This window comes from Coffea arabica, chromosome 2c, assembly GCF_036785885.1.
Source record: "Coffea arabica cultivar ET-39 chromosome 2c, Coffea Arabica ET-39 HiFi, whole genome shotgun sequence".
Lineage (NCBI taxonomy): Eukaryota > Viridiplantae > Streptophyta > Magnoliopsida > Gentianales > Rubiaceae > Coffea > Coffea arabica.
Window position 1 is genome coordinate 16,459,384 of NC_092312.1, and position 12,526 is coordinate 16,471,909.

A 12,526-nucleotide genomic window follows, 5' to 3' on the forward strand; every position below is an offset into this window, starting at 1 on the left:
AATTTAAAAAATTTGTGAATATGAAGTAAGCAAGTTCCTAATCTCGATGCTTTTATTCAACGAACGCAGTATTGATTTTGTCAAAAGGTCATCGAGGGAGAGGGGTCGAAACTTTGGATTGGATTAGGGAAAGGGGAAGAAAAGGCCCGCCCAGCGGCACCGACAGACTCGGTCACATAGGATAGGGGGGTAGTTTTGTCATTGGACGAAGACAACGGGCTCCGACAAACGGGCAAAGTCACTTTTGTCAACCGGTCTGTCGGACGTCCAGTGGCCCTTTGGTAATAATGCGAGAAGACAGAGACCCAAATGTTAACATACATCCTATGGATGGAGGAGCACGCTGCTATACTAGTATTAGGTACTACGTACTACTCACTCCCACTTTGGTAACCGTTGAGAGCGGAGTTGTATCTTAACTAAGCTCTCTCATCGTCACTCTCTGACACTGATAGCAGTCCAAAGAATGCCTGAATCCGCCCCCTCCTCCGCCTCCTCCTCCTCCTCCTCCATCATGCCAACTTTGTAAGCATTGTTCTCATTGATCCAATGCGGCGGGGCCTACCCTGGTCACTCTTAAGTGGAGTAGTTTTAGTTTAGTACACCGCACGGACCACGCTCTCTCCGCTCTCCGATTTCCCCCACCCAAACCCGACCCAACCGCGGAACATGAAGAAGGATCAGACCTCCGCAGATTCACCAGCCAGCATTTTCACCTCTACCACTCCCATTCTCGGCCTCAAACTCTACGTTGTCATTATTGCAACTTCTCTCGTCACCATTGCCCTTTTCGTCCTCCTCTTTCTCTTTCTCCGCTCCAAACGCCGTCGGATGTGCCTCAGGCAGGCTTCCGGACTCTTGCCTCTGGTTTCCAAAGATATTACCCGACTCAAAAATAATGCGGATCCAACCCAGATTTCTTCTGTGCATGCTGATCATGGTTCTGCCAAGACCACGGACAAAGAAACCAAACCCATTCTCAGTAAAGATGTCCAGAAATATGTCCAGATCATTGAGTCCGAGGGCAAAAAAGCCAGTTCCGACAGCAATGACTCCAGTACCAGCAGGAGTGAATCGTCCTCTGCTGTCACGGCGTCCACCTCGACTTCCACTGAGGGGGCCAACCTCGGGTGGGGACGATGGTACAGCTTGAAGGAGCTTGAATTTGCCACTGATGCATTCGCCGATCAGAGTGTCATTGGAGAAGGAGGTTACGGTGTTGTTTACAGAGGTGTTTTGCCGGACGGTTCTGTAGTGGCTGTCAAAAATCTTCTCAACAACAAGTCAGTCGCATTTCAATTATTATCGTTGCATACCATCACCATTTAATTACTGCAGATTACAATGCTGATCTTTTGAGTTCTTTGGATGCGTGTACCTTGGAAGGCATATTAATTTTGTTTTCTTTTGTCCCTTTTAATGTGATGCTCAACTATTTTCAAGATTTTAATTTCGATAATATTCTTGATTAACTGGTGCTGTTGATTGCCTTTTTTTTTGGGTTGGTCATTTCAGGAAATGGAAGAATATGAAAGCCTCTTAGATCTGGATTATAGTGTAGTAAACTAGGTTTGAGCTGGTGGCAGTATTTGTCTCTTTTGACCAAAAGTCTCTAAACGCATTAAAGAAATGCATAAAGTAAACGGTTGCTTTCTTCTTTATTCCTTTTTTTTTTCCTTCTATCCTATTTTCCACTTTCTTTTTCCTTTTGAATTCTTTTTCTTTTTCTTTTGATCTTACTTTACTTTTCTAGTTGATTTTCTATAGTTGCATTAAAATGTGAGCCTTATTACGATCTTTGGACATGAGTTTGGATTTTTGAAGGATGATCAGCTTCTCTTGTATGTGTATTCCTATTTCTTAGCATACAGTTGAAGTTGAAGAGTGAAGATAACAGATATTTCTAAAAGAGAAGTTGTTAGTGGATAAGATTATATGCTTCACTTTCAGAAGAGAAAGGAAAGTGAATGACATGATGTGTGGACTTGGATTTTAGGCCCTCCTTTCAACTTTTGTTTGGTCGTACTATCAGGCCCTTATTTCTACTTATTAAGCTGGCTATAAAAGTTGAAAACAGAATGATGCTGATTAACAGCTTTTACAGTGTAACGACCAATCCGCGCAACTATACAGCTATCTGATTCGGCGACTATTTGTTTTCAGAATGATAGCGGGGAGCTTTTGAGAGGTTGTGTCCTTGTTATCATTCTGCTTTAGTATGATATTCGAGAATGTCTGTAATTATATTAGCAGTCTAATATTTGTCCTACAGTTATCCTACTCTTTAACATGTGGTCTCTCAGAATTTCAAAGAAATGTTCATGGATAATATGGTATTGATTTGTACTGCATTATGTCTTTTAAACCTTGAAACTTTGAAGATAAACATTTGTTTCTGTTTGTCATACTTGTTGCTAGGGGTCAGGCACAAAAGGAATTTAAGGTGGAAGTTGAGGCTATAGGCAAAGTGAGACACAAAAACCTTGTCGGCCTTATTGGTTATTGTGCAGAAGGTCCTCGGAGGTATTTGCTCACCACTTCCTTTGTTCAGTTATGTATACATAATACACTTGTGATATTAGATGACCGGGTTTCTAAATGTCCATCCAGGATGCTTGTGTACGAGTTTGTTGATAATGGTAATTTGGAGCAATGGTTGCATGGTGATGTAGGGCCTGTTAGCCCACTCACTTGGGAGATCCGAATCAAGATCGCAATTGGTACTGCCAGAGGGTGAGCTTATCCTACTTCAATTGCATGGCAACATTGCCTATCTATTGTTCATTATGGCACTACTGAATCTTCTACCTTTCTTCTTTTTTCTCCTTCATTTACGTGTTAAAACTCTCATACAGAGAAATTTCCCTCTCTGGTGTTTACAGGATTGAGATCCAAAATAAGCACTACGGTCTCACTCCAGTATCATTTCAAACTTTGATCTGACTATTCTGAGTCAACCACACCGCTTCGCGGGTCTATGAGTTCCACTAATTCGCTAATCACTGTTGGACCTTGTATGATGAATATTATTCAGTGATCACAAATTCTGTCAATTTGGGTGTTAAGTAAGCAATTCCCGAGTTGCATGATCACATAATTAACTAGAACATAAGTTAAAGGAGTTGGCCCTTGAACGTGATGCATTAGTGATATCATATTAAACTTCACAGGAATTTTGCTTCTTTTTGGACTATTTGCTAAGGTTCAGATGATATTTAATTAGTTGTTAAATTAATATTTTGTTAAATATAATCATTCGTATTAGATATCTCAATTTGCTTTAATTTATCTGTGTTAATTCAACTATTTCACAAAATCCTGAGATATGTTCAGTTGTACATGTAATACAATCCCATGATACATTTGTCTACTTGTAGCATTTCTGAGGTTCAAACTAAACTTTTCTTTTAACTTCTCCCATTGCTTTGAGTTACCGACACATCTTTTAAGCAACTTAGTGAAGTACTTGTAATATGTGTGGAAATAATCATATTGAAGAAACTTGCTTATTGTCAAATAAAGAGGCCCTCACAATCCAAGCCTGTTTGCAAAGATTAGTTATTGATGTTCATCAAAAACTTCTCTTTGCTGTTGTTTAATCTAAGAAGCAACTTTTCTTTGCATTGCCAAGTCTTTAATTCTAACTCAATTTCACTGTAACGTTGATGAAGCAATCGAATTTTGTAAAGACAACCAAATGCAAGTCTAAACCTGTTCTTCCCTAAGCATGGTCATTTCTACTAACTTTGATTTGATTTTATCTATTCTTGCCTTTTTTCTTCTGTTTGTGTTTTACTGTATAACTGAACGAGTAATTTTGCCCTTTGCGACAGGCTTGCCTACTTGCATGAAGGATTAGAGCCCAAAGTTGTGCATCGTGATGTAAAATCTAGCAACATTCTTCTGGACAGAAAATGGAACCCAAAAGTATCAGACTTTGGCCTTGCCAAGCTATTAGGATCTGAGAAAAGCTATGTGACAACAAGAGTGATGGGAACATTTGGGTTTGTCTTTAATTTGTACTCTTTATGAATTTGTGATGCTACGCAGCGGTAAAATTGAAGATTCAATTGCTCTCTTGAGCTTTATTCTGACTGTTCCTGTGCATATTCCTGCAGATATGTTTCCCCTGATTATGCAAGTACTGGTATGCTTAACGAGGGAAGTGATGTGTACAGTTTTGGAGTTCTGCTCATGGAAATAATTACAGGAAGAAGCCCAGTTGATTATTCCAGGCCACCAGCAGAGGTGAAAACTTAATCCTCATATTAAAACTACCCTCCCTCACCTGACCAAACCCAAACTGGGAAAACAAAGAGAATAACCGCATACAAACATACACTTTTCAGTCGGTGAAATGTAGATATCAGCACACTTTCTCAAAACGTGCATTGTGATCCTTCTTATTTTGTGACATAACTATCCTCAAATTTCAGATGAATTTGGTTGACTGGTTCAAAGGAATGGTTGCAAATCGTCGTGGTGAAGAGCTTTTAGACCCCCTGATTGAGATCCATCCTCCCTCAAGGGCTTTAAAGCGAGTGCTGTTAGTTTGCCTTCGCTGTATAGATTTGGATGCCAACAAGCGACCAAAGATGGGGCAAATCGTACATATGCTTGAAGCTGAAGAATTTCCTTTTCGTGCCGTAAGTGTCATCCTCAGCCTTTTTCAATCCGAGCCCTCTTTATTCCTCGTCGTGAAATGGCTGTCATCCATGTGCTGATGCTTTCGAACTTCAATTGATAGAATTTATTGAACTTTGGGGTCACATTTATGCGAGCACGTTTGAAGCACTGGATGTTGCCAGCTTGTTTGACGAAATGCAGAAATTTAGGTTATAGTTTTTTTTTTTCTTTCCCCGCTTTAAACCTGAAAGGGACTAGACCTCCTCTGACTGGCTAATCTAGATGGTGCTACTGCCTGCTTGATTATAAACTTCCCCAGACTTCTGAGAAACATTATTAAATTTTAGTTGTTTGGAGAGATTGAAAAGCTGGAGGTTTTCAAGGTTTTAAATTGCTTGGAGATTGTCGATGTTTCTCTTTAGAATTCCAATTCCCAAGCTGATTATTTAACTTATTATCGTTTCATGCTTACAGGATCCTCGGCTAGCCCAGGAAACAGCTCCTCTCCATCCATTTGTGGGAGCTAGCTTTAGGGGTCAATTAGTAAAAAAGGATGTGGTGGATGGTGAACAAACATCTAGAAGGAGATGATGATGTTGATCAGATTTCATGGTACACCCAGAAGGTAGATTAGTTTCGTCGGTGTAAATTTGAACATGTACTACTGCGGGAATAGCACTGCCGTTTCCTTCTTTTCCATGTTGGTCGGATAAATATTGCTTTGCCTTTGTTATGGACGAGCCGGTGTATATATAAATATGTTGTGTCTCCAGTTTATAGAAAATAGAGTACTTCTTTGGGCGCTTTTAGCATAAATATTTCGAATATGTAAACAAAAAAAAAATGTTGGATTATTAAAAGATGTACTAACTGTTTTTTCAAGTGATAAATTAAAAGATAGACTTGACTATTTTCAGTGTCGTGTGCACCTCGGGAAAAAAAAAAAAAAAAAAAACATGTGCTGTCCCCAGGATTTATTCATTCTGACCATCATCAATGTGGGGAGGGAAAAAATGTGCAGTCTGCTGAGGATTTATTTCCGACGTGACATACCGTATAGGAGCAAGGTGACTAACATTATTGGCTTTCCAGTCTTCAAAAAGCATGCCCTTCGCAGCAACACCTGCTCCAATTGTTGGGCGGTCTCAGCCGATGGCCCAAAAGGAAAGCTTCTACTTCGGAGCACCGTAGCAAACTCATCATCGTAGTTCCAAATGGGCAATATGGGGCATGACATGAAAAATCGGAACCAGGGATAGGATGAAGAGGAGAAGCAAAACTGCAGGATTGAAACTGCAAGAGTACCGCCGATCGACATTTGAGATATATGTGGACGATACAAAGACGTAGCATCATGTATTAAACTTGAAAATGGTGAAAAAGCATCATCATCATCATCATCATCAAAACTGGTCCAAATTTACCCAAAAACGAATCATTATGTTAGGGCAACGGACTGACGGGAACTTTATGTCGAGTACTTATCAACGTCAATGGCACTCGTTCAACATTGTCAGACCCGAGGACATCATCTATGGCTAGGATTGTTGTCGTTTTTATATGATACTCCCTCCGTCCCACTTTGATAATCTTGTTTTCCTTTTTTGTCTGTCCCAAATTGTAGTCCATTTTCCCATTAAAAAATATAGTAATCTTTCAAATTATCTAAAATATCCTTATTAAATATCTTGTTATTAATACATTGTTATTAAATATTAACCCACTACATTGAATACATTGAACTTTTTCAATACTAATCCATTAGTTGTAACTGATATTAATTGGCACTCTTCGTGATTAGCATAAGGGTATTTTAGAAAATTATTAATCTAAATTTATGTTTCCAACCAAATTAATTACACTTTCTTAATCTGCGTGAAAAAAAAAACCAAGACTAACAAAACGGGACGGAGGGAGTATGCTATAGCGTACATTTATATAATTTTGTTCTATTTATAAATTTTATCCGTGTACTTAAAAAAATAATGCATATCTACAATTGTGTGTCTAAAATATATCTACTAACTTGTGAAAAAAAAATATATAACGATCATACCAAATCAAATTTAACTGTAATTCCCAATATTTTTATGCATTTAGGCATGCTAAGGTCATTTTTTGATTGCATTTTTCTGGATTTTTTTTTTATAGAAAAATGACGGTAGCAATTTGATAAATGTAAGATAAAAAGGTGATTGAAAAATGTATTTATAAAAAACGTTTGAAAAATTGTTTTCCGAACAAGGCCTAATGTTCATGCATCAACTCTATATGGTACTACCATCCAAAATTAGCATTAAACTAAACAACCTCAAAAGGGAGGAAGCTAGAAAAGATCGTTCGAAATTGGATCGAATAGAGGTGTTTGTTCCCCAAATGTTTTTTTTTGGGGGGTTGTTCCCCAAGTCAAGAAGAAACACCAGCATTTCCGAAGTCATCGGACACGTGTATCCCCCAAGCATCTTTCCCACAGCCCGCCCAATCCCGTTTGTCTGAGATTTTGATTCGCGCCCCGTTTACATCATTTTATTCCTATCCTTTATTCAATTTTCCTAATTACCTAAATCCACTTTTTTCGCCTTTCGGCGGTCTACAGCTTAAAAGCCATCACTCTCACACCCAAAACGAGCAACAATTTAACAGCGACCAGATCTGCTCTATCTGAAACACACATTGACGGGGTACATAAAACGAGAATTACACGGATACAAGGGGGGGAGAGGGTTGGGGGCAATGGATGAGAAATTAATACAGAGATTGGAGTCTGCGGTGGCGCGTCTTGAAGCTCTGTCGTGTGGACGAGGTGGTTCGCCGGATATTGGCGGAGATGCGGCTTCCTTGGATCCGTCCATCGTTGCATATGAGGATCTCATAGCGCAATTCGTTGGTAGGGTTTCGAGTGCTGCGGAGAAGATTGGAGGACAGGTTCTGGATGTTACTAAGATCATTGAACAGGCTTTCTCCACTCAGAAAGAGCTTCTAATCAAAGTCAAGCAGTCTCAGGTCAGTGTGTTTTTGTTGCAATAATATTAATGGCCTGAACATTACCGTTTTGTTTTGTTTCTTTTTACTTTCTTTTGGCTAATTAAGGTGGTTATTTGGCTAATTAAGCTGGTTGTTCATTGTTGGAGGTAAGATTGAAGTGCTTTTTTTTTTTGGTGCCTGATATATGTAATGTTTTGATTTATTGGAGTATGCATGTAGGACGGATTTAATGTAATGGAATTAACAAATATCATTCCGTTGTTGTTGAAGAATTAGGACTCATAAATTATAGTATATGCAGATTGATGGGAAAAAAAAGGACCTGTGCAGTAATTGTGGTTGATCAGAATCAAAATAAAATTTCTTCAAGTTTCATTTTATGATCTTTTATTGGATTAACAAAAATATAAATTAGCATTGATTAGATACTCAACATTAAATTGAAGCCAAGTAATTACTGCAGTGCGCATGAGGTTGCTCATTTTGTTGCAATGCAATAATTTCATCACAGCTAGTAACTTGCACAAAATGACATTGTCATCCAGGGTCATTTCTCACCTGGATTAAGGCTCATTACGCTATTGTTTACAGATGTTTAAGCCTGATATTCTTATTGCTGTCATTTTGTTCGCCATTTTCTAAGCTCTTCTCATGCTGCCTCTGTGACTCTTGTTATGTAACTTTATCTGTGCAGAAACCTGACATGGCAGGTTTGGTTGAATTTCTCAAACCACTGAACGAGGTGATTGTGAAAGCAACAAAAATGACTGAAGGAAGGCGATCTGATTTCTTCAACCACTTGAAGGCTGCTACTGACAGTCTAACTGCTCTGGCATGGATTGCATACTCTGGAAAAGACTGTGGTAAGATGATATTTCTCCAGGTTGAATAATAAATGTTGTATGGAGATGCTTTTTTTGCCCTCAAATTTACATGTTAAGCTGCACGGTTGTAGGTATGAGCATGCCTATTGCACATGTTGAAGAAAGTTGGCAGATGGCTGAATTTTACAGTAACAAGGTGCATTGTCATTTCCAAGTGCACTTGAATTCCTCGTGCTCTCGCTGTATCTGTTATCAAGAAATGTTATGCTTCTGTTGTGCAATAGGCAGTTAAAGTATCTGCTGTGTGAATAATCTGTAGGCAAATGTATCAAATTATGTTTCTTTGTTCCCTTAAATTATCTTACCTTTTTCCCATCTCTACTTCCTGGTCTAGCTTTCTCTTCCTTCAAGATGGGGGTAATTGATCCAAACTATGTGTCAATCTATTTATTGTACCTGAAATATGTACTTAATTACGCCATTGGTGCTTCTTTGGTTTTGATTTTTGTGCTAATGGTCTTTCTTGGGTCAAGTCTGAAAATGTTGATCAGAAGTAGTTATAAAAATTTCCAGGTTTTCTTTAAAAGAAAAGAATGTATATGTCACTTGTTTCCTTGTGCAGACGGCATGCGTGCTCTCTCCCCTCCCCCCTCCCCCCTCCCCCAACCCTCCATATTTTTTTCTTGGGTGCCTATGATTAAAACTCGGGTTTGTGTTTCTTGTGAGGAACAAGCTTAAAGAGTACATAGAGAGTCCTTTATCTTATGACCTGAAGAGCATTGTCGTGCCTTCTGCATCTTGTTGATTGGCTGTTTCCAGTGGTTCTACCACTTAAAGCTAATGAATAGATAGAAGGCAACTTTAAATGAGTTGTAGGTTCTAATCTTTTCATGGCACTTTAGATCCTTGTGGAGTACAGAAACAAGGACGCGAATCATGTCGAATGGGCCAAAGCCTTGAAGGAGCTTTACATACCAGGATTGAGGGATTATGTGAAGAGCCATTATCCCTTGGGCCCTGTATGGAGTGCATCAGGGAAAACTGTAGTTTTTGCACCTACAAAGGCTTCTGCATCTGGTGCACCTGCCCCTCCACCTCCACCACCGGCTTCCCTTTTCAGTTCTGAACCTCCTAAGCCTTCATCCTCACAGCCAAAGGAAGGGATGGCTGCTGTATTTGAAGAAATTAATTCTGGAAAGCCAGTGACTTCTGGTAACGTTGCCCCTCCATCGTTCTAGTTCATTTCATAGGTTACATTGGACACCTATGATGTAATCTGGTTTACAGGATTGAGAAAGGTCACAGCTGATATGAAGACGAAAAACCGTGCTGATAGAAGTGGTGTTGTAAGTGCTGGTGAAAAAGAAAGAGGGGTTAGTTCGTCCTCTTTCTCAAAAGCAGGACCTCCAAAATTAGAGCTTCAAATGGGTCGTAAGTGAGTTAATGCTATACTACCTGATTTGTATGTAATTGATGATAGTCATAGAGTCACTGATCTGTTGTCTGCTTTATTCTTGGCAGATGGGTGGTAGAAAATCAAATTGGGAAAAAGAACTTGGTAATTGATGATTGTGATGCAAAGCAGTCTGTGTACATCTTTGGGTGCAAGGATTCTGTCCTTCAGATCCAAGGTAATCCTTGATTGTACTGATGAATGTTACCCTCTTATAGATGCAAAGGGGCATCACTTAACCAATTTGTCATAGTTTTGACTTAGTTTTTGTAGATCTAGTAGTTTGAAGCTTGACTTGGATGGGATGGTGTGCAGGAAAAGTTAACAATATAACAATTGACAAATGCTCTAAGATGGGAGTTGTATTTAAGGCAAGTGGACGTATATATTTAATCGTATTTCAGGTTTCCTATCATGTTGAGGCCATCTGGCTTACTCTCTTTTTTTTTTTTAATTAAAATGTGGTTAACAGGATGTGGTGGCAGCTTGTGAGATTGTTAACTGTAATGGCATTGAGGTGCAATGTCAGGTATTGATGCCTTTTGTGAGTTGAAGAAGATTCTGATTCTCAGTTGTATCTCACTTCTGATGCTAGGAAATTTGGTTTTTATTATACTTTACTATGTGCTATGGCTGTCAGTTGATAAAAAGCATTTACTTCAGCGTGATTTCTTTCTCAAAACTTGTATTTGTCTTTTATCTTTTGTCTGGTTGTTACAGGGTTCAGCTCCAACAATTTCAGTGGATAATACAGGTGGTTGCCAGTTATATTTGAGTAAAGACTCTCTGGGAGCGTCTATAACAACAGCTAAGTCGAGTGAAATCAATGTCTTAGTGCCTGGTGCTGGGCAAGATGATGATTGGGTATGTTGAATCTTCTTGCTGATGGCCTAAAATACTAATATAGAGACCCCATATAGAAGAAAGAGGAAAAGGGGATTATTGCTTTAATTGCTTAGCAAATTTTCAAAGATCATTAATGACTAAGAAGTGTGTAGGGAAGTGTAAATTACAGATCTTTTGTCTACTTTGTTCCTTCCCTGCGAGCTTAATCAAGTTATATTGGCTGATTAATCTTTACATAGTTCCTAAATCTCTGGAAACTTCACATCTTTGTGGCACAAGCAAAGTTTTAACAGTTATATTGGCCTGATTAATTTTACATAGTTCCTAAATCTCGGGAAACTTCACATATTTGTGGCACAAGCAAAGTTTAAGGTCACAGGATATATATTGTTAGAAGAAAATGAATCACATGGTATTGTTAAATAGATCTTAAGTACCTGCCTCTTCATAAGTAGTTCTTAGTTATTTAAGAATGATTGTTAGGCTCAGACCGCAGAATTAACCCAGTTGGTGCATAGATTTTCTAATGGAGCTACACGGAGATACTGCTTGTTGTTAGAATTAAGTTGCTAAGATTGCAAGTATCACTTCCTCAAATAATTTACAAGATATGTAATCAAAAGAAAACACCAGAAATTGATCTGTATCTCTGCTTGTTTCTTGTTACTTAGCTATGTGATCTATTGCAGGGGGAACACGCTTTGCCACATCAGTATGTTCATGTATACAAGGATGGTCAATTTGTTACTACTCCGGTCTCCCATTCTGGAGGGTAAATGAGGAGAGTTCTCCCACTAATTGCTGATATAATTCTCCCATCATTTGTTTTTGGTTTCAATACCTTTGTAAGGTTGAGTGTCGATTTCATTTATTTCATTCTTGGTGACATTTGGATCTACTCTTTTTTCTTTTGGGTCCCAAGTGCTTTTAGTTATGGTGCTTTTTTTATTTCGCTTCCGTGCGGCAGAGCATCTTGGATGTGAGATTTTAGTATTTTGTGTTTTTTCATATGTTAGCGATCTGAATCTTTGTCATGGTCATGTACGCACTTCTCTGATTATGGTCGTGGCTTGAGTCAAATGCATGGATACTACTTTTGAGAGCAATAAAAAATGATGATATTCCCCGAAATTTAGTTGATGAGCGGTGGTTAATATGTTTTGACATGGCGGCAAAAGCAGTATGGCTGATGCAGTGGCGAGTACTGATTTTTGGACGCTTTATCTTACTAGTTCACCGAACAACCATGTCAACATGATTTTCTTTTTTCTTTTTTTTTTCTTGCTCAAACGATAATTTAATAGCAATTAAAATTGAAACAAGTGGTAATTAAAAACAAGAGCTACTGCTCTCAAATCAACCGGTGCCAGCGCAACTAGCTGCGGGGAACGTTTGACCTCACAAGCTTAATAGCCTGCTTTGCTAGATTGTGACCAAGCTCGTACCTGCTTTCACTATGAATGAAAAAGAGTATTGCGCAGAAATTGGACGTTTCGGGGATGTCTTCCAAATTAAACATTTTAGTCGGGAGTATTAGGATCTGTTTGATAATATAAAAAAGTATCGAAATTGAATTTTTTCAGACATTCAGATATTTTGAACATTTGATAAATGAAAATCTATTTATTGAATTTGTTAAGCAGTGCTGAATTTGTATGTATTTTTTTCAGCAGAAGAATTCTAACTGAATATTTAATTCTGATAAGAATCAATAAAATTACTTCAACTACCTTATCTTATCTATCAAATCTACCATTATTTGTTAATTATGTTCAAAATTTTTATCTAATTA

At 38.4% G+C, this 12,526-nt stretch overlaps 2 protein-coding genes across 2 annotated transcripts; both read left to right on the forward strand.

The window, feature by feature from the left end:
• The first annotated feature begins 381 nt into the window (after window positions 1-381).
• On the forward strand, window positions 382-5,546 carry LOC113731290 (probable receptor-like serine/threonine-protein kinase At4g34500). The gene is made up of 7 exons (XM_027256465.2): window positions 382-1,283; window positions 2,419-2,523; window positions 2,611-2,733; window positions 3,834-4,004; window positions 4,119-4,248; window positions 4,437-4,646; window positions 5,101-5,546. Exons 1-7 carry the CDS (start codon window positions 670-672, stop codon window positions 5,215-5,217), a joined length of 1,470 nt encoding a protein of 489 aa, XP_027112266.2. The 5' UTR covers window positions 382-669; the 3' UTR covers window positions 5,218-5,546.
• A 1,390-nt stretch (window positions 5,547-6,936) lies between these two features.
• Window positions 6,937-11,865, forward strand: LOC140035100 (cyclase-associated protein 1-like). The gene is made up of 10 exons (XM_072074654.1): window positions 6,937-7,629; window positions 8,306-8,474; window positions 8,567-8,631; window positions 9,338-9,647; window positions 9,723-9,870; window positions 9,957-10,066; window positions 10,204-10,259; window positions 10,361-10,417; window positions 10,609-10,752; window positions 11,424-11,865. The coding sequence occupies exons 1-10, from the start codon at window positions 7,360-7,362 to the stop codon at window positions 11,508-11,510; spliced, it is 1,416 nt and encodes a 471-aa protein (XP_071930755.1). The 5' UTR covers window positions 6,937-7,359; the 3' UTR covers window positions 11,511-11,865.
• The last annotated feature ends 661 nt before the right edge of the window (window positions 11,866-12,526 follow it).